This window comes from Megascapheus bottae, chromosome X, assembly GCF_031878675.1.
Source record: "Megascapheus bottae isolate mThoBot1 chromosome X, mThoBot2.hap1, whole genome shotgun sequence".
Lineage (NCBI taxonomy): Eukaryota > Metazoa > Chordata > Mammalia > Rodentia > Geomyidae > Megascapheus > Megascapheus bottae.
The window spans coordinates 88,067,795-88,089,996 of record NC_143547.1 but is presented as its reverse complement, the minus strand read 5'-3'; the positions used below and the strand labels follow the sequence as shown (position 1 = coordinate 88,089,996).

Sequence of the window (22,202 nt, the reverse complement as noted above, 5' to 3'; positions counted from 1 at the left end):
TACCTAGGGTGAGCCCTAGAGAAGCTACCCTGGGGCTCTGTAGCAGCTAGGTATCTGGACATTTAGAATGTGGCCAATGAGAAGCCTTAGCAAGGCATGACATGTGGAAAAGGTTGCATTAACTTAGCACTTTCTATATTAGAAACTATATGAAAATACTTAACAATTCTATAACATGCACAAAACTCCTTCCCCTTAGAGTCAGATATTTAGAATTTTCAAGTTTTTATTATAAATAGTGTTGGGGTGAATGTCCTTATATATGGGCATATTTTGTGATTATGTCCTTGGACTATAATCCTAGAAATGGAATTTAGTCAAAGGGAATGCTCTTTTAAAGACACTTGATAAACATGGTCAATTGCCTTACAGAAAGCCTGTCTTAACCTGCTTCAATCTATCTTATTTAAGCATTTATACAGTAATTTAATAGTTATAAACGTATATCTCAGTGTCTTGTAGTCTGCTTTTCTTTGGTGAACTTGCACATTCTACCCCTACTCTGTTAAATATATATATATATATATGTGTGTGTGTGTGTGTGTATATATATATATATATATATATATATTGCCATTTGTATGTCTTCTGTAAACTGTCCACGTCCTTTATTGGGTTTCTTTGTTTTTGTAACCCAATTAATGCATGAGAACATGGAGTATACACTTTACCATTGACTAGGATTTAGAAGTAGTTTTAGAATTCTGGATTGTTATGTAGAATTACCTCCTTGACATCCATGCCTCTTTCCTTTCTTTAGGTCCCTTTTCCCATCATCTTTGCTGCCAGCTATCACCCATCTATTTCGCTATGTATCAACAGCTATTTAGCTGTTCTAACTTGGCTAAACGAGTTGGTGTTTTGTGCCCACATAAGAGATATGAGGATTGTTTGTAAGAATATACAAGCTCTGATGAAAAACATAGCCAAAGGGAATATATTAATCATAGTTGACATATTGATATCTATTGATGTAATCCATACTGCTTGCTGGTGTTCTCTCATTTTCTCTCCTGCCTTCCCTCCCTGTCTCTCTCACCCTCCCTCCTTCCCTTGCTACTCTCCCTCTCCCTGTATTCCTCTCCAAAATAAGTACAGTGACTTGCTCATGTTCACATAAGCAGTTACTCTTAGAGCCAAAATTGGAAACAAGAATACACAGACTTCCAGTCCAGAGCTGCAGCATAAGCTACTGCTTGCCTGTCAAGCAGGTATAGACAGAAAAAAAGACTCCGAATAATTGCAAATGTCATTTGAGTGAAATTAGCCTCTCATTTATTTACCACTCAATAAATCTCTATTGAATACTGATTATACTAACGCTAGAGTTAGGAGAAATTATACTGGTGACCTCATTGTCTTGTAAGTTCGTTGAGAAAAAATAGTTTTAGGATCGTTTGCCATTTTGGATTAACAGTATTTGTGAGCTGGCCATTTTAGGTATACAGAAGGATGACTATATATAGTCTGGCTGCCATAAGGGTGGTTGTTAAGTTTTTGTTTTAAACTTAAATCTCTTCAATCTCTCTCTAGACCCCTGCACGTAGGTTGAACTGATGGTGGGATTTCTTTAGCACTGAAAGTCAGGAAGTTGCCTTGCCAGGTTCCCACAGTCAAATTGGCTGTCCCTTTGTGAGGATCATTGCCCAGGGGCTCTTTCTGCCTTTCTGACGCTATCCCTGGCAGGTCCCAGAGGCAATGGTATACAAATGCTATATTGGTCACTGTGAAGTTATAGGAAAAGGTGAAGCCTACATATCAAGTACTATAGAATTCCATTTATTTAGGCCCTTCCTGGAGGAGGAGTCTTGGCTGGGTGTAGAGGGGAGGCAGTTCCTTCCCACTTGATTGTGTTGTTGGCTGAATAATATAAGATGTGGCCACCTTTGTGTGAGAAGTGAAGGTGGTTTCTATTGTGAAGGAGAGCTGAGAGAACCACTTCTTTTCCCAGCTTGGAAACCTCATACCTCATACTGAATTTCCTGACTTGTGGGGAGGGCAGAGGTGTTGGGCACTGCTGTAACTATGGTGATCAGTATCATTTACCCCTCTTTGAAAAAAAAGTTGGAGCTTTTGCTTCAATACCCTTGGCCTCTAATGGGCCAAGTGCAGCTCAGTGAGTGAGAAGTTGAAAGGCAACTGACAGTGTCATGTATCAGACCCTATTGCCATAGAAGCTGACGGTGGTTGGAGAGAGTGGTTCCCTTATGGAGCTGATTGGAACCTGTCTGGGGTGGTATAAGGTAGGCTTATGAGACATCATAGCCAGCAATTGAGAGGAAAGGAGGTTCAGCAGGCATGTACCAATGCCCTGAGCTGCTTGCCCTGATGGGAGGAGAAGGGGAAGCTGATGCTCATCCTGAATTGCTGGACTTGCACATTTTGACCTTGAATGTGGCCTCCCTTGGATGTCCATGCTTGTTGCCCGATGGAGGTCTTGTGCTCAGGAATGAGAAAAGTCAAGGCTGGCCTGAATTTCTTAGGAAGACTTTCTATTACTAGCCTTTGTAAGCACAAGAGCTGACATCCTAAGTTCATCCTTGAAGGCCCAACACCGCCTAGAAGCATGATAAGCTTGGTTCTTGGACACAGGAGAAACTATCAATCTGCAGACATGCATATATATAGCTTCTGTACCCAGTTTTGAGCTTAGAACCCTAAAGACTTTAGAGAGGTCAAATAACTACCATTTACTGTGATGTTCAGGAACTTAACATGTATTATCTCATTTTTTAGATGACTATTCTAATTTTACAAAATAGAATAGAAACATATGTGTATATAACTTAACTGATATTCTGTAACTAATAAGTGGTGGTGCTAGAGTTTGAAAATATTTGAATTTCAGACTATTTTTTTACACTATAGTAACTAGATGGGCCTTGAAATAATGGAAATGGAGTTGAAGGGAAGTACAAATGAAAGCAATCAGATACATGATCACTTCCTGGGCATTTATGCTGTAGGCTGTGCTAACATGTTAGTTTATTAAACCTTTATGAGAGCCCTATGGAAGTAGCAATATGATCCCTATCTTGTGATGTCAAAACTGAGACATAACTCATCTAAAGTAACCCACCAAAGTGGGCTGGGAAAATAGCCCAGTGGTAGAGTATTTGATTAGCATGCCCCAAACTGGATTCAGTTCCTATACACAATATCCACACACACACACACACACACACACACACACACACACACACACACACACACACAAAAGAAATGTTACACAGCTAGTAAGTGATAGCCAAGACCTGAATTCAGGTTGGCCCAAACTCCTAATTTCTAGACATTACTTGCCCTAGATAAGATTCCACATGTTGTCCCTTTGCCTTGGAGAGGTCTCCTTGATGTAACACAGGCTTCTTTTACCATAAAATGTCTAGGTATTAGTTATATAATTTTAAACTTAGGACATCATGAAGATTTCCCTATTTCATTGAAATAGCTTTCTATGATATGTTTTATGGCTACATGATGAATAGTTTCACCATGAATGTATCTCTTTCTCCTTTTGCGTTGCTTTCAAATGTTTACTATTATAGAGAGAGCTGTTGTGAAGATCTTTGTCCATGTAGCTGTGTTGGTTTGTATGACTCGTTCGGTAGGGTAAATCTTGGAAGAGGAGAGGATGAATGAAAGGTTCAGGTTGTCCTCTGAAGTACCCATAGGCAAACCCTTTTGAGAAGCAATGAAGTATAGGAGTTAAGAACATGGGCCTGGGAGTCAGATCTTTTCTGGCTCTGTTATTTCCTGAGCTCCAGTTTCCTCCTCTGCAAGTTGGAATGATGATGGTTACCTTCCTCAGAAGGACACTGATAATGCATGAAAGTGCTCAGTGCCTGGGTTCACTGAATCAGCAATTATTCAATCCCTTTGGAGATTTAACACTATTAGGGCTGTTACTTGTTGGGTGCGGATACTGCTCAGTTTCCTGACACTCATGGTCACTGTGGATAGTAGGAGGAATGTAGCTGAGAAGATGCCTTGGAACTACAGTGGTCTTGTCCTCAATCTGATAGCAGCTGCCACTCCAGTCTGCCCTCCCAAGGAACCTCTGTCTTCATTTCACCTCCCAGAAGATGGTTACAACCATTGTTGGCACTGAATGGGGCCGCATTTTTCAGAGAAAAAGCCCTGTTGGTCCCAATTCTCCCCATTTTGCACCCTGAACAACCTCGATACAGGCCTTTCTTTGACTATGAACTTTCCCCTCTGATGCTAGAACTGGTATCTTGGCGAGAGCTCAGAAAGACTCATACTGAACTGCCACCATCTTCCCTCACTCTACAGGCCCTTCTTTGAAATAGTGAAAAATCTTCCAAGTTTTTAATAAAATGAATGGTTATGCCAGGTACTGGTGGTTCCTAGCTACTCAGGAGGCTGAAATCTAAGTATTGCAGTTCAAAGCCAGTCTGGCAGGAAAGTCCATAAAAGTCTAATCTCCAATAAAAGACTAAGAAAAACCCAGAATTGGGGCTGTGTCTCAAATGGTAGAACAATACTCTTGAGAAAAAGAAGCTCAAGTTCCCAGGACCAGCACACACACACACACACACACACACACACACACACACACACACACACACACACACACAGGATGGTTACAGGATAAGGAATACAGTTGTCTCACTGTCTTCTCTCAGACCTCAGTAAAGCCTATAGCCACGAGAACTGGAGTCCTCTCCTCAGGAAGTCTGCTTGGAGGGAAGGGCATAACTAGCTAGGGCATTGGATAGAGCTTTAGGTCCACAGAGTCAAGGGCATAATTGAGGAGTGAAAACATGACCCTAAGAAGACAGTGGAAGGATATTTTGCTGAGACTATCTTTGAAGAGACCCATTTGCCCCTCTTCCCAGATCTCACATTAAGAAAGATAACTAGGGCCAGGTACTAGTGGCTCACACATATAATCCTAGCTACTCAGAAGGCTGAGATCTGAGGACTGTAGTTCAAAACCAACCAGGGTAGGACAGTCTGTGAGACACATCTCCAATTAACCACTGGGGAAAAAAAAACACAAATGGAGATGTGGGTCAAGTGGAAGAGCATTGGCCTTGAGCTAAAAAAGCTAAGGGACAGTGCCCAGGCCCTGAGTTCAAGTTCTGTGACTGACTGACTGACTAAATGAATGAATAAATGAATGAATACATGAATTACGAAATTAGTTGTACCTACATTTATTGCTATGAACAAGTCTCACTCCACTCCCTTTATATTTACATCCAACCCCTTCTCCGAAGCTAGCTTTTACCAAAGTTTATGATAGTAGGGCCAACAAGCATGCACACATCTAGGTAGCCCTAGATGGAGCTGGCAGTGTTTGTCCTACAAGAGGGAGAATTATCACAATGATTGATGGCACAGACTGCTGGTGGGATAAAACAGACCCCACCAACAGATCCTCTTTCCACTGTCTACAGTTATTAATTATCACCAAAATATTTAGCAAAGCAATGTTGAAGATAGCAAACTCCCCATTGTTGAACACAGTGCCTTCTCTGCTTGTGAGGATCCAGGCCAAGGCTGTATCCATACCTTCATTTGGCTTCTGAGGGCGAGTTGTGTCTTTAGAAGCAAGATTACGCCATCCATTACCTGGGAAAACTCATTTGAGGGGGACAAGAACAGAAAGAAGGGAGGCATACATTGAACAAGATATGAATACTTTTTTAAGCTGGGAGAAGTTGAGGCTTGCCCTGTGCTCAAACCTTGATGGCTTACACCTATAATCCTAGCTATTCAAGAGTTTGAGACCTGAGGATCGTGGTTTGAAGTGAGGCCGGGAAGAAAAATCCATGAGACTCTTATCTCCAACAAACTACTCAGAAAAACCTGAAAGTAGAGCTGTGGGTCAAGTGGCAGAGCACCAGCTTTGAGTGAAAAATGAAGCACAGGGATAGGGCCCACATCCTGAGTTACAGCCCTACGACCAGCAAACAACAACAATGAGAAGATGAGGAGGAGAAGCCATTTCATTTGAAAGCCCAAGGCTGCACCAGACTCCTCAACAATCCCCGCTGGTGTCACAGACTAAAGGTAACAAAAGGGTAGACATTTAAAGATGCAGAGCTTGCAAGTCCACTGATGTCTACTTATTTTTAACCCCGGCCTGTCCTACATACAGAAGTCCAAGGGATAACCATTTGGTTCAAGTCTCAGAGTGATGCAGTGGCCAAACCTCTAAGAAGTTAAAGAAGTTCATGGAAATGATACTTGTAGCTTTCTTCAGATTTTTGGGAACTCTGGATTTACCTATGTCCAAAAAGTGTCCTATATAATGGCCAGCTTCCCTAGGGTTTTGAGAATGACTTAAAACACTGACTCAGAAAAATAGCAGCAGAGTGGGAATGAGGAGGGTTTGGGGTGTTTAGTAGCAAGGGACATGCACAAATCTCTTGGTGTTCCACTTGGTATGGCCAGAGCCTGGGAGTGGGTGACTCTAGGAGGGGCTGTGCTGTCAGTCATTGGTGGATAGAATGGTTGGGTAGGTGAGATATGCCTTTGGACAACTCCTTATCCATTTCACTGAGCCTATAGCACTCTGCCCAGGCCATTGGCCATAAGCTCCCCCAGGGGAAACAAGGATCAGGTCTTTCCACTAGTCTTCTGGGTCCGGGCCATTATAGGAGACGGGGTCAATTCTTGTGACCTCTGTAGCTCAGGCCCAGCCTTAGCCTGTGCCTTCTTCATGTCAAGGTGCTCCAGCCAGGGAAAGACCATGTAATTGCTCTTCAGCACTGGCCAGTTCTGCATCATCTCGGCCGCTTTCTGGGCCTTCAAAGCAGCCTGAGTCACGTGGGATGTCCACCTTGGGATCTGACACTGTGTGTGCCACCGGCTCCTGGCTGCTCTCCATTCCCTCTTCTGCCTCCTCACTGCCAGCTGCCAGGGATGACAGAAAAAGAATATGGGGAGGTCAGGAAGCCATGGGGTGCCTCTTAGAGCTAGAGACTGTGGAAATGTCATGTACACAGTCAGGTTGCTCTGGTCTTCTCTACCACCTCTGCCTCTCTTCTCCCCACTTGCAGCTAAAAAAGCAGGTAGGAGTTATTTCCGGGCCCATGAGATCAAACTGTCCTAGGACTTCAATTTTTGCTCTATTACCCAGATTTGCCATTATACATAAATGCTTTACTTTCTCCAACCTTAGTCTCCCCTTTGGTCCAAAAGGGAATTGGGCCCAATCACCAATATAATTTCCCCTCCTTCCCCTTTTCCCCCACCCGGTTTCCCTGATATTTAAATTCAAGTGCACAAAGTGCCTTTCTACTGCAGAGGGGCTCTTGGGCAGAGTATATTTTCAGGGTTCAGGGCCAGGGCAATCCTTTGTCATTTGGAATGCCCACAGACCATCATGTCTATCTTTTCTACTAAAGCTACTCACTGTCATAGTCCAGCAGCAACTCTGCAGCTGTAAGCAGCTTAGCCCGGTGCTGTGGGTCCATGATGTTTAGCTCATTGAGGTGTGTTTCCCGCAGCTCTTTGAAGTCCTCTAGCGTCTGGTAGCCATTGAGCAGCAAAGTGGATGTGTGTTCCTGGGGACAAAGGCAAGCCACCAACAGTGTTGCTTATAAGCCATCCCTGCCTAAAACTTTCTCCCTACAGGAAGCAATAGCTCTAGATCCCCAACTTAGGAGCAAGTGGGCCTCCCTTGTTTCTAGATACTAGTGCAGATCCAAAGTCAAACCTCGAGGCCGATGCGCTCCAGCAGCTCATGCAAAGTCTTTGGCTTGGGCCTTTTGCCCTTGCTCTGGCGGCGACTGGTGCGGACAGGCCCCACGGTCTCCTCAGGCAGCACATCCACATAGATGAATTTGAAAGAACCCTGCTTGCCATTGAGCAGGCCCAGCCATGTGCCCACGGGTGGCTTTTCAATGATCTGGATCACATCTCCTTTCTGTTGGGGAAGAAGGGGAGAGGAGAGGAGAGAGGAAAGAAGAGGGGAATGATCCTGTGGCTTCTGTTGATGTTGAGCTACTCTGGGTCAGTTTAGCCTTCTTCATGCCTTCAGCCTTCCAGGTTCTTAAGAGGTCTGGATGCCAATCTTACCTGCAGTTTCAGTGAGTCGTGGTCATAGGGGCTAGGAGTGAAGTCAGTGTGGACTCGTGCCCGACCACAGAAAGGCCCTGTATACTGGGGGACTGGTGGCTCCTCCACGAAGCTGCCAGAGCTTGGACTGGGGCTACAAAGTTCACTACCTGCAGGAGATATGATACAGAGTAGAGCAGTCTCAGCTTTATCCTAGGACATCGCAGGAAGACAGAGTGTGACAGGTGCTTTCCTTGGAAATCTTTAGGGCCCAGGCGGGAGAAGAACACTCTACCAAGCCTCACATAGCTAGGGGAGGAGGAATGGGGGAAGTAAGACCCATTCCTTTGGCCATCGTGGAGAAGGGCAATTTCACCTCTGGGGTCCTGCCTAATTAAGAGTGATAGGAAGAGAACTACTCATAGATCAAAGTATGAGTAAGCTGAGAGGGCCTCTGGAAGCCCAAAAGGCTCACACCCCCATGACCAGATAAGGAATCTGGGGTACAGATGGGCTGAGTGACTTTCTCAAAGCCTTTTATTCTTCTGAAACTTGTCAGACTAACCCTATAGACTCCCATTCCAGTGCTGCTTCTACTCAGGAAAGTCAATAATATTTTTAACTTTCTCTATTTAGTAACCTTCAATTTTAGTTATAATATCTCACAGAAACCCAGACATGCTCTTTCTTCCTGGGAAGGACACATCCTAATTGGATTTTTGTTGGGGGGGCACAGAAGTATCTGTAGGTCCAGAGAAAGAGGAGAATTTGGAATGGGTCTGAGGGTAAAGAAAAAAGAAGCAGTACTGCTAGGCACTGGTGACTTAAGCCTGTAATCCTAGCTACTCAGGAGGCTGAGATCTGAGGATCATGGTTCAAAGCCAGCCTGGGCACTAAAGTCCCTAAGACTCTTATCTCCAACCACCAGAAAACCGGAAGTGGTGCTGTGGCTCAAGTGGTAGAGCACTACCCTTGAGCTAAAGAGCTAAAGGACAGCGCTCAGGCCCAGAGTTCAAGCCCCATGCCCAACAACAACAGCAACAAAAAGCAGTAGTTCTTCAAGGCTGCATGCAGAGCTCACAGCCTATCCTCTGGTAGGAAAGCTCATTAAGTTTTTATTCCCAGAGAGCCAGCTGTTAAACAGCACACTATTGAAAATGCCAAGTGGTGCCTTAAGCCACCAAACCAAAGTGTGGGGCCAAGATGATAATGTTTCTTTATAGCTGGAGACCCCATGCTCCTATACCAGTGTAGGACATTGGAGGCCTCTGCCTCTCCTCTCCCTGTGCTTCCCCTGTGGTCTCCTCCAAGGCCTGAGGACAGCAAGTGGAAACTACTCTACGGCAGACCTGAATTGAAGACTAGAAGACTAGCTCACTTTGGACAAGTCACTTAACTTCTGTGAAACTCAGTTTTCCATATCAATGAAGTGGGGACAATATGATCCTATGAAGTTGTTAGGATAATTTAATGTGAAGATTGGGAAAGGTCTAGCATGCAGACAATAAACATTCATTTTTCTTACCATCCCACTGGCAGTGTTCTAATTTTTCTCCCGAATGTGGCAGGTATTCTCCTACGTGCTCAACTCACCTGTTGAGGCTTGGCGAATGAGTACTGGGAGTTCATGCTCTTCCTGCTCAGAAAAGGCCAGGGCCATCTTCTCCGGTCCAGGGCTTTCCAGGCCATAGTCAGGAGATGTTGGGGATGCTGAACCCTCCTCCAGTGTGTCTCCCTGCAGAGAGATGGGTAGAAGCCTTGAGCAGCGTCACTGGAGTACATATACGCCAGTCCCAAGTGCAAAGGAACTCTGTCATCTCCAGGCCTTAGTTTCTTCTTTTAACAATTTCTTTTTCTTTTTCAAACCACTTTCACTCATTGGCTAGCCTTCTACCAACTGAGCCATACCTCCAATCCCCGTCCCATGTATGTCACAGGATGAGTCTCACCAGAACGCCAAGTGAATTTTTTTTCAGTTTTCTAGTGCCAATATACACACAGAAATGAGGCTATTATACACACAGAAACGACCATAGAGGCAGAGCTATTGCTATGCATCAGTCAGACACAATGGTGCCAGGGGACAACTTACTGTGTCCTACCATGCGCCAGACCTGCCTACTATCTCCTTGAATAAAGCTTCACAGTAACTCTTGATGATAAGAAATATGGTTGTCCCGAGTTAACAGATGAAGAGTAATCGTACCATGGCCCATGAGAATCCATAACCAAGTCCTCCATAGCTCCTTCCATCTTACTGTATTTCAGTGGGATAATGTTTAACAGCTGGCTCTCTGAGAATAAGGCCCCAATGTTTTGCCAATTTTTGTGTTACAAATACTCCCTCATTATGATCCTTGAGCTAAACTACCAGATGTAGTGGAAGAGATAAATAAGTTATTTTTGCTGCACAGATACCATAGACACAAACAACCTCATATATATATATATATATATATATATATATATATATATATGACCCCTGTTTGCAATAGAATTTATTTAAACATCACGTTGTATAATTTGATTGTTAGTGATGGTTGTATTCAACAACTGGCTTGCAAGAGTTCTGACAATTTAACCAGCTCTTCTCACTATCGGGTCAAGTTAATTTCAGCACATTACTTCTCTGTGCCTCCAGCCCACCACACTAGAATCCCTGTGGGCTTTAAGCTACTTGGACTGTGCTTGCCCCACAGCTGTCTGTTGGGCTGAAGCCAAGTTTCTTGATTTTCTTTACATTCTTCAACTTAACAATGGTTTGACTTACAATCATTTGTCTTGCTGATGTTGTGAAAGCGATAGAACTTGGATGTTTTCCCAGACTTGCACTGTGCAGTGTGGTGTTGTCTGGTGATACCAGGCAACCAAGCTACAGCTCCCCATTAGCCACAGAATCGTGAAGGGAAACAACTGACACTCAACAGGGTACTACTCTGTTGCCAAGTTCTGATGTTCAGTAAGTAAATGTAGTCAATATATTTTTAACGTGGGACAGGCTCCACTTATGATGGCTTTACCAGGACATAAATCCATGGTACATTGACCAGCATCTGCATTTTTCCTTCTGGAATCAGACCTTCCCATTCCCGGGGCTAGTTCCAAGCAAAACTTTGAGGTGACTGTATTTGCCTGAGGTATTCTCATTTCCTTTTCACCTTTCCATCCCCCAAAGGCCTGCTTTTGCACAAAGCTTCAGTCTCCCAGACTTTCAGCCCTCCTCAACCCCCATCCCTTCTCCAGCCAGCCTTCTGTCCCCAGTATGAATTCTTGGCTGTTCTGTTCATGGATGCTGGTGCCTTTCTGCCCTATGTGACTTTTCTGCTTGCACTGAACAGGTTTCTTGTGCCTAAGTAGTGGCTGCTCAGGTCCTCATTGTCAGCCTTGCTTGAGTCGCCTCCTAGGCCCCAGGTCCTTACACTTCATGGGTCCCAGACTCACCATCTCCTCTGATAGGGCCTTCACCATCATCTTGCCCATCTTCCTGTTCATAGTACGGGAAATCACTGCCCTCCATTTCTTTCCCAGCTTTTTACCACTCTTTGCAGCATCCTCTGGAGTAGGGACACCCGAGTCATCTTCTGGAATCTACAATAAACAAAAGAGGAGATCCAGAACCACTGGAGAACCTCCTTGGGTGCAGGACTTGGAATATGAAGTTTGGGGGGCTCTGAAGATGATAAAAGAAATGGGATTAAAAGGCCCCCATTTCTTTCCTCATTAACTCCAGCCTTCTCGTCAGTCTTATTAATTTATAATTAATCTGCTAAATTATTTATAATTGGAAGAATGCAAGTGAGTGCTCAGAAGTTTGGTGCATGGGAAAACTGAGGTTTTCTGTGTTAGAGGGGGCTTTGTCTTCTCCTCAATCCTAACATCTCCTTTCTCCTCTCCTTTCTCCCACCCCCACTTCTTATCCCAGGGCCCACAGCCAGATTTCCCAGGAGGCAGGGAAACTCACATTATCATCCAGATTAAATTCTTTCTCGCTCACCACAGGGGAGCTGGGTTTGGATTTGGCAAAATCCTTGAAGCTGCTGGAGCGCTGTAGAGAGAGCTGGAAGAAGCAGAGTGTCTCAATCAGTGGTGTTAAAATGGCTGCCCTAGGAGTGATCAGTGCACACCAGGGCAGAGCCAGAGCCACATGTGTCCTGAGTGCCCCAGAGCTAATGAGGTGAAATGTCAAGATGTACTTGGAACTACATGGCTTCATCTTGTTCTTGGCCCTATCCCTGACCACAGACCGAGCCTCTTCCTGTAGAGCCTAAGACCTCACCAGTACCTGAAATTTGGTCCCAGATTCTCATGTGAAAGATTGAATGCACATATGAGAACATCACCATAAATTAACAGAACAAATCCTCCCTCTCCTCTGCCCTTGAATTCAATGGCTCTGGCCGCCGCCGCCTCCTCCTCCTCCCCCTCCTCCTCCCCCTCCTCCTCCCCCTCCTCCTCCCCCTCCTCCTCCCCCTCCTCCTCCCCCTCCTCCTCCCCCTCCTCCTCCCCCTCCTCCTCCTCCTCCTCCTCCTCCTCCTCCTCCTCCTCCTTCTTCTTCTTCTTTTCTTCTTCTTCTTCTTCTTCTTCTTCTTCTTCTTCTTCTTCTTCTTCTTCTTCTTCTTCTTCTTCTTCTTCTTCTTCTTCTTCTTCTTCTTCTTCTTCTTCTTCATTGTGGGGCTTGAACTCGGGGCCTGGGTGTTAGCGCTCTACCATGTTGAGCCTCAGCACCACTTCCTGTTTTCTGGTGGCTAATTGTAGATGAGTCTCATGGACTTTGATGTCCTGGTTCACTTTGAACTGTGATCCTCAGATCTCAGCCTCCTGAGTAGCTAGGATTACAGGCGTGAGCTACCAGTGACCAGTAATGCTGCCATTTTCCCTTTATTCATCTCAGCTTAGCCTTAAGCACTGATGAAATGAGCTAGCAACTGTGCACGTTGACTGGTATTTGGGCTTTCAAGTATGAAATGTTTATGTTGATGAGATTACTTTCAGGAAATGATCTTTCTTAACTATATATGCAAGAGAAGCTAACAGCCAGAAACCAAGGCAAGGCAGGTAAGGAAGGAAAGCCCTAGACACAATAAGATGAAGCTGAGCCTGTATCAAGATAAACACTCAAGACTAGAAGATACACACAGGAACTAGGGTTCACAGATGGCCAGACAGATAGAGCAGGATAGTCTACAGACACTCAAGATAGGGCCATGAGGAACTGAAGCCCCAAACCCACACAAAGCCAAAAGTTTCACATCCTCTTTCCTACTAAATGAGGTGTATGTCTAGTGGTAGACCCCCAAGTAGGGGCAGTATCACTTATCCCTCAGCACATGTACAATTGATGCTAACTTTTCGGGACTGCAGTAGAACAGTCTAATATTCCTTTCCGGGTCTTGATCAAAGCTCAGTCAGCAATTGGTAGTCAAGAGTCACATATTCCTCGAGGTAGTTGACCCGAAACTAGGTCACCAAAGGACTATGAGTTGAGTGCTGTGGTTCCCATGCATCTCCTCCATCCTCCTTCCTTTTCCCCCCCTCTTCTATTATTGTTTCTGTCTTCTCTCCATTTTTTTCCCCACTGTGTCCTACATCTTCCATTCATTTCCCCCTCTTGTATGGTAGGATGCAGCTGCCTGGATAATTTCCTCTTCTTATTACATGGAAGAGAGGGAACAGTGAGAGGGTGGGCACCAGGCTGGCCTGGGCCCAATGAGGGTAGGCAAGACCACTATTTATAGGGTGATGGGGCCTATTGTGGTCTTCCGTCCACTACTCTTTAGCCAGGTCTGCAGACCAGGAGGCTGAGAGTCGCCCCTGAAGCCCTAGGGACTGGTGAGGCTGGAAGGCAAGCAGAAGGGCAGGCGTGGGCCGGAAGCAGGCTTTGTTAGGGAAGAGTAAGCTCATGGTTTGGCTGTTTTCTAATCGCAACTCTTTCCCCAGACCTTTTCCTGTCATTAATCTACAGTCTGGGGGCTGGGAGGAGGTGCCTTTGGCTCATGAGCCCTGGTGAGAGGGCCCCTCTATCCCAGCTTTAGGCCAAAGCAAGTGACACAATCTAAAAAGGCCTCTGACATGGTTGTTGGGCCTTACCCAAGGATGATGGAAAGGATTATCACTCGTTCTTCACTAATGGCAAGGGTCAGTGAGGGTTGCCTTTTCCCAGGCCCATCTCCAATCTCAGAGGCAGCCACAGAAACTATGAATGCCTTTCTTTGACTCTAGGGTACTCTCACTCAGGGCTGGGTTGAAATCCTTGCGCTATCTCATTTTGGTTTTGTACCTATTTTGTCTTTGTGGGGAGTACTCACTGGGAGTCATGAAAGTATGTTGACCCCCTTTTCAAGACTAAGGGGAGTACATGGCCTCTTGGAAAGCTACATTTCTGGCATTAGACCCTTCCAAATTTAACTGCAGATGTATGGCCTTAGGAGACTTGGTCAACCTTCTAGAACCCCACTTTTTTTCATTTGGTTCTACTATTGCCCAGCTGTATGTTATTTAATTTTTCTTTAGTGCTGTTTTCTCATCAATAAAAGGAAGACCAAAGCATGCTCCTTATTAGGCTGTTGAGTGTGAAATGAATGAACACATACAGAGTGCTAAAAATATCACCTGACACAGCAGTCAATGTTAGATTATGCTTAACCTTATGTGTGATCCGCCTCCAACACACTGGGAATTGAAGCCAGGGCCCACAGTGACAAAGATCCAGACTCATACCCTGGGCCTTTCTCCATCTGAAAAATCCTACCATAGTTTCCTTCCTCCAATTTCCAGTTTCACTGGAAGCAACTCAAATGCTCATTAATGATAGGATGGATAAATTGATTGTGGAAGAGTCCTACAAGAGAAGAGTACCAGTCAGTGAGACAGGGCAATTATCCCAACAATATGGATGAATGTCATCAATACACTGTTGAGCAAAAGAAGCCAGCCCCTGAAATATAAGTGATATGCTTCCAACTACACCAAGTTCAAAAGCAAACAGAACTAATCTGTCCTGTTTGAAATAAGGAAACTGGGTACTCTTGGAGTAAGAGAGTATATAGTGATTTGCCAGGGACATGAGAGAAGCTTTAGGAAGTAATTTGTTTCTTGGTCTGGATGCTTTACATTGGGGTGTTCATTTTATGGAAACACATTAAGTGGTACACTGATGATTCATGCACTTCTCTGCATGGATGTTATACTTCAACAGAAAGGGTTTCCATTCCAGTTTATTTATTTTTTTGCCAGTCCTGGGCTTGAACTCAGGGCCTGAGCATTGTCCTTGGACTTTCTCAAGGCTAGAGCTCTACCACTTGAGCCTCAGCATCACTTCTGGCTTTTTTTTCCTATGTATGTGGTACCGAGGAATCGAACCCGGGTCTTCGTGCATGCTAGGCAAGCACTTTAACCACTAGGCAAAACTCCCGGCCCCTCCATTCCAGTTTAAAAGGCAGCAGTCTACAATCACTGCAAACTCCGCACTGCCTTGGCTGTCATTGCCTCCCAAGCATCTCCTGAGCCACCCTCTTCGTTCCCTCAGTGCTGTGGATGTGTGTGTGTGTGTGTGTGTGTGTGTGTGTGTGTGTGTGTGTGTGTGTGTGTGTGTGTGAGAGAGAGAGAGAGAGAGAGAGAGAGAGAGAGAGAGAGAGAGAGAGAGAGAGAGATCTGCCAATGAAAAGTTAACCAATCACGTGACTGACAAACTTTCAAGCACTACACGTATGTCAGTGTGTCTCACGTTCAGTACATCTCATCTAAAAGACTGATATGCAGAGAATGATGAGTTCTAGGCAGGTTATAGTGGAAAGAGAAGCACAGTCACTCAAATGCAGAGGTGGCTCTGGAAGGCCATGAATGTTGGTGTGCTGTGCCACCTCCAAACTCACACAGACGCCCTCACCCCAAGAGAGAAATGAGATTGAGTGCAATGCTGACTGCAGGTGGAGTTGGACTGGAGTTATCAGGAGAGTTGTGGGAAGCAATGGCAAAAGAAGAGCTCAGAGGATGACGTGTATTTGAGCTGGATCAGGTAGGAAAGACAGGATATCTCCAGGTGGAGCTGGAACAAGAATGAGGACTTGGTACGATTGGTATAGTGGAGTGCTGGGTATTCCAGTAGCTGCGGTGAGAGGTAGAGAATAAAAGACTGTGGAAAGTCTTTGCAAGCAGTTCCTAGGATTATTGTGGGCAGCAATGAGCTACAAGTTGAATTCCACTTACTGAAATATTTAGGACTAAATGTATTTCAGATTCGAGATTTTAATTTTTTGTAGTATTTATATACCTAATAAGATGTCTTAGGGATGGGATCCAAGTCAGAACACAAAAATTCATTCATTTTTCATATACTCCATATATATATAGCCTGAAAATATTTTTTCCTTCTCATCTCTCTTTGCTTTTCTTTTCCTTCCTTCCTTACATTCTTTGTTTATCCATTCCCACTTTTCTTTCTTTCTTTTCCTTTCCTTCCTTCCTTCCTGCCTTCCTTCCTGCCTTCCTTCCTTCCTTCCTTCCTTCCTTCCTTCCTTCCTTCCCTCCTTTCTTCTTTCTTTCTGTTGGTCATGGGGCTTAAACTCAGGGTAAGGGAGCTGTCCCTGAGGTTTGTGCTCAAGGCTATTGCTCTAACACTTAGAGCCACAGCTCCACTTCTGGTTTCCTGGTGGTTCATTGGAGATCAGCGTCTCATGGACTTTCCTTCCCAGGCTGGCTATCAACCAAGATCCTCAAGATCTCAGCCTCCTGAGTAGCTTGGGTTCCAGGTATGAGGCCCCAACATCCGGCTCTTCCTTTCTTTCTTTAAATAAAGTCTCACAAGGTAATGTAGGCTGGCGTGGAACACTTAATCCTTCTGACTCAGCCTCCTGAATTCTGATAGATGTATATCACCATGCCTAGCTGTGGAAGTAATTTTGTACAATAAATTAGCATGCTTGCATTTTAACTATCACGTTACATGAAGTCAGATGTGGAATTTTCCACTTGCGGTGGCATGTTAGTGTTCAAAAGAGTTTCAGATTTTGGAGATTTTAGATTAGATATTCCACTTGTACTGAACATATGAAGCATATGCTGGTGAGGTTGTCTTCATAGAAGTGTGCTGTAGCAAGAGACCATGAGCAATGTAATGCTCTAGATTGGAAACATAGAGGAAAGAAGAGATTGGAAGGAGGAAGCAAGTGAGAACTTGAACAGAATCCTACATTCTGTTCTATTTCCCTGGTAGGAAGTCTGAGAGAGAATTGGAAAGTAAAGATCTAATGGAAAAGAGCCATGTTCAGTGGAAGCAAGTCTGGGGTGAGCCATTTCCTATACCCAGCACTGGTCTATGCTTGAAATAAGATCAGAAGTAATAGACTAAGTGAGAACTTGAAGGGAATTCAAGACTCCAATGAGCAGATAAGGGACATATGTTCTGACCCCAGGGCTACCCTAGTTCTTCATTATCTACAGTAGGTGCTGCATCCTGACCCCACCATTGGAGAAGTCCTAATCCCTCCATTGCTCTGCTGGCTGGAAGATCTCTTATCCCACTGCCATCTGGATCTACACTGAACATCTTCTATTATTGGGTTTAGTATTTTATGCTTAGCACAACTTTTGCAGTAGTGGTTTGTTGGAGGGTTGTGTTTTTTTTCAGTGTCTCTTCTTTTTTTATTTCATGGTTGGGGTAATGTATAGAGGGGTTACAATTACATTTGTCAGGGACAGGGTGCATTACTTTATGAACATTGTTACTCCTTTCCATGTGTTTCTCCCTCTCCCACCCCTTCCCAATCATCTTGTTTTCCCCCTTCCCTTCCCTATTTCAAATAAACAAATAAACATATATGCAATATACCAAGTACCAAAATCACATACTGTAACAACATGAGACAAATCATAAGGGGAAAAAAGAATAAATAACTTCACATAGTACATTAAGAACAACAATCACAAAGATAAACCTCTTGTTTCCCTATCCTGGAGTTCATTTCACTTAGCCTCATCCTATATGGCCATATATACATGGCTTTTGAGCTATTGTGATCCTCTGCTAGGAGAATCCTAGATTTCTACTAATTATTACAAATGAGGGAAAATTTTTTCGTGGTAATGGGGAGTGAACTCAGAGCCTCATGCTTGTTAGAAAGGCTCTACTTGAGCCATGCCTTTGATCCCTCTTTTAACTGCTTTGGAAATCATTAGAGGAACAAGAGAGTAGTGAGAGTTTAGCAATTTTGTAGTCAATCCATCCTGACCTGGGTCCCTGCTTTGCAGCTCAATAGCTGTGTGACCCTCAGAAAAACCCCACCTGAGTCTTGAATATAAAATAAGGTAGTAACGTTATCTGTTCCACCTTGCCAGGATGTGGTGAGATGTCTGAGAGCTAAGAGATGGGCACAGGACACAGCACAGTGCTTAGCACTTGAGGAACTCTCTCACTGTGGCTCCTAGATGGTTAAGGCTTATTTCCTTCACCTCAGAGCTGGGACCATGGCTTTTCTTTGTCGTGTACTCTCTAATTCATCTATGCCAAAGCATGTCCCACCTTGTCCTCATGAGTACAGGTGAGCATACACTCAAACTATCGTTTTTGGTCATCAGCATAAACTCCTGAGGTAGGAATATCAGAAGTTATTTCTCCTTTCTGAGACGGAGAAAATGAAGTCCAAAGGAAGTTAACCAATGAGTGACTTGTCCAAGACCCTATACCTAAAACATGATAGGATTCTAAGATGACTTTCTTGTTGCCTGCATGGCATATTCTCCATTTGGCAAAATCGAGAGGGACTTCCCTTGCCTTTCTGTTTTTCCTCTACCATGTCATGTCAGTCTCCAAAGGAGGGCAACTTACTTGCCCACAGTCATCCCATATGTGGTGATGGAGTGCTCTCTCCCTTCTGGAACATTTGCACCATTCTGTGGCTTAGAGTATGTGGAGTCAACCTTCATTTGGCTTACAGAGGCTGGCATAGGCTCTGGTAGGGATGAAGAGGAATTTGCCTGGACTACCCTCCTCTAGAGGACATTGACCAGACCGTCACATGGATTTTGCTTTTTCCTGGAAGAGCCATAGGCGAAATTTCAAAGGCCTACGAAATCTAGGTCATGGAAACCAAGAAAGAAGGAAGATGACATCTGATTCTCTGGATCGTTGAACACCTTTGCTTGTGGTGGTACAGGGTCCCAGTGTCAAAGTGTCAGCTCTTTCTCAGACTCTTTCCTCCAGCTCAGCAGCTCCCCTGTGGTTTGGGGCCAAGCAGTGTCTGTACAGCAGTATCTGTTTCCACCTCCCCCCTTACCCTCCCTCATCCAGAGAGCAAGGGGAAGTGGCCCCAGTCACTGCTGAGGAATGGCAGCCAATGGTAGGCCTGCTGGACCTAGCACTGTGCAAAGTTTAGACAGAGGTGACAGGGCCCATGGGAAGATGTGTGAATCTCCCCCACCCCTACCCCTACCACTGCAACCTTAGAGAAGCAACTGGGGTGGGGAGAGTACTGCCGGAAGTGGCAGCCATCCAGGACCTGAGAGATGGGGCAGGATGCACACCCCAGTGCCCTGAGACTCAGTCTCAGCCACTGCCTGGGAGCTGTTCCTTTGACATAGGGGCTTCCCCCATAGAGCACCTGGTGTGAACTCCAGGGGAAACAGGGAGGGCAGAATGAGGGTGTGGAGTCTGAACTTGGCTTGAGATTTTGAATCTGGCCCCGTCCTGCTGTTTTAGAGTGGTCCTGTGGTCCCGCTAGATGTGCAGGATGCTCTGACTGATTGCCTGGGGAATCCTACCCTGAAGCCAAACCTTCAACTTCAACAAGAGTAATTGACATCTGACAGGACCTTCGAGAAGCCTACATCTGGCAGAGCTTTCAAGAATCTCCCAGTCCAGCCTCATGTCCCAGGACAGCTAACATCTCAATGGCCTATGGCAGATGCCTTCTTTCATAGCCTTTCAAGTCTACATCCCCATACACTGATTCCCCCTCTTCAGCACTCATGTTTATTCACTATCTCACCATCTTTATATTTTGTTCCTTTCAAACAAGGTCCCCCTTGGGCTGGAGAGTCACCCTGCATGCCACTTAGTTTGTTCTTCCCTTTCCCTGAGTGTAGAAATCACCTCAGACCCCACCTATCTCCTTTGGAGCTAAGTAGAGCTGAGCTCGCTGGGCAGGTTCTGGGTCTGCATGATTTAGTGGAGCCGTCCAGACAGTGGGATGGCTCCTGAGTGGCCATGCGTGGGCAAACATGGTAGCAAAAACCAAGTGTACGGGAGTAAGAATTAAGTGCAGTCTTAGGATTCGAGATGATGGTTGTATTTTGTAATTCTCAGATTCTAGTCTGAGATTATCAGTCCTAATTTTGAGTTCTTTATTCCATCATGGTAGGGCTAAATTCTGTAACTTTAGACTTTTAGGATTCTACCCTGTAGCTCTATTACTTCACAGTTTTAAAAGTCCTTTTACTATTTCAACTGCTGTAGTAATTTTTGAGTTCTTGCCTGGTTGCCGCCTGGGAAAATGGTCCTCACCTACAGGCTGAACATATGGTCTTTTGCTCTTTCTACCTCTTAAGAATTCTGGACAGGACAGGTGGACAGCACAGAGAGGGGAAGGAAGAAGTAAGCTCCCAAAGATGCTCCTCACCTTTCTCTTCTGAGTAGGCTCCTTCTCGCTGGCGTTGGAGGGTTTACGGCGCAACATGGTTCTCCACCCTGGTCGAACTCTAGTCCTGCTCTCCTAGGTATCAAGATGCAGAGACCTCTGGCTCAGCCTTGCCAGCACTGTCTAGGGGGCACAGCATGGAATGAGCCTCTGGCTGCTACTCTGACTGTTGTAGTAGCAGCCTCAGGGTGCAGGCCATGGACACCCGGCAGCAACAGCATACAGGAAGCCCTGCCACGTGACCTGCTCTTACAGCAATCTGCAGCCCCTGCTGGCCCCTAGGGAGGAAGGAAGTCCCAGCTTCAGTCTCCAGAGATTCTGATACAGACAGAATCTCTTTGGCCTAAGCAATCAGAGAAAAGCCCCTGCCCCGTCGTCTTCTGTCAATCATCATCAATCCTTCTAGAATTTCCTACTCAAGCCTTATACTCACTAATGAAAATCCAGAAACCAGAAGATGAACAATCACACTGCCCCTGAATCAGCGCTCCTGATCATTTTGCATCTCCAAGGTCATCACTACTCTATCATTAGTATCACCTTATGGTCATCATCTCAATAGCCATCACCACTGCTACCATCACTCCTATCACCAGAGAGCCACCACTACCAATAACCATCAGCCCCACACTCATCGTCCTTGCAGCCATGCCCACAACTACTGGCACACCTGTAGTCATCACCTCTACACCTGGCACCCAGCTATCAGCACTGCTTCTATCATCTTCACACATCATAGCCAGCTGCATAATATTCTTAGCTCTCCAACCCTCATTACTACAGTCATCACTTCTACAACCACCATCCCTTCCTGCAGCCAACACTCTACAGACATCATTCCAACTTCCACAAGAACTTACCAGATGCCTACATGCTATTGCTCATTTTGGGGATTATCTGCAGAAGATTTTTTTTTGCCAGTACTGGGACTTAAACTCAGGGCCTGAGCACTGTCCATAGGCTTTTTCCTCAAGGCCAGCACTCTACCACTTGAGTCACAGCACCACTTCCGGCTTTTTTTTCAGTGTGTGCTATACCAAGGAATCGAACCCAGAGCATCGTGCACGCTAGGCAAGCACTCTACCACTAGGCCAAACTCCCAGCAGATGATTGATTTGTGGAGGTAAGGAGGGGAGGAGAAGAGGAGATCATAAAGAGTACATTGAATCTTTTGGGGGTGATGGATATGTTCACTATTTTGATTATGGCTATGATTTCATAGATGCATTTATATGTCAAAACTTCTCAAATTATATACTTTAAAATGTGAACTTTATTGAGAGTTGATTACACCTTAATAAAGCAGGTTTTAATTTTTTTAATAAAACATACTTTGGAAATTATCATTATCTGCATTTCACATGGAACTCAATATTTTCTCATGCTCTGAGATGTTTTCCAATGGCATACTTTTTTTGGCGGGTCATGGGGCTCCTCAGCTGAAGGCTACCACCATAACCCTATGTCTGAGCGTTGTCTTTGAGCTCTTTAGCCCAAGGCTACCACCCTACCCTTGAGCCAAGCCCCATTTCCTGTTTTCTA

General features: G+C 44.9%; 1 protein-coding gene across 1 annotated transcript; it reads right to left on the bottom strand.

Annotated features, from left to right (window-relative positions):
• Positions 1–5,164: 5,164 nt before the first annotated feature.
• Positions 5,165–20,821, bottom strand: Sash3 (SAM and SH3 domain containing 3). Its single transcript, XM_090326053.1, has 8 exons — positions 20,643–20,821; positions 11,993–12,088; positions 11,473–11,619; positions 9,625–9,766; positions 8,053–8,201; positions 7,691–7,900; positions 7,388–7,538; positions 5,165–6,885 (listed from the first exon to the last, which is right to left on the bottom strand). Exons 1-8 carry the CDS (start codon positions 20,697–20,699, stop codon positions 6,695–6,697), a joined length of 1,143 nt encoding a protein of 380 aa, XP_090182179.1. The 5' UTR covers positions 20,700–20,821; the 3' UTR covers positions 5,165–6,694.
• Positions 20,822–22,202: the final 1,381 nt, after the last annotated feature.

Coding starts and splice junctions, on each gene's coding strand:
- Sash3 (XM_090326053.1), bottom strand. CDS start 20,699: ATGTTGCGCCGTAAACCCTCCAACGCCAGCGAGAAGGAGCCTACTCAG. Junction 11,620..11,992: donor AATTTAATCTGGATGATAAT/GTGAGTTTCCCT, acceptor TGTTTATTGTAG/ATTCCAGAAGATGACTCGGG. Junction 8,202..9,624: donor CATTCGCCAAGCCTCAACAG/GTGAGTTGAGCA, acceptor TATCTCCTGCAG/GTAGTGAACTTTGTAGCCCC.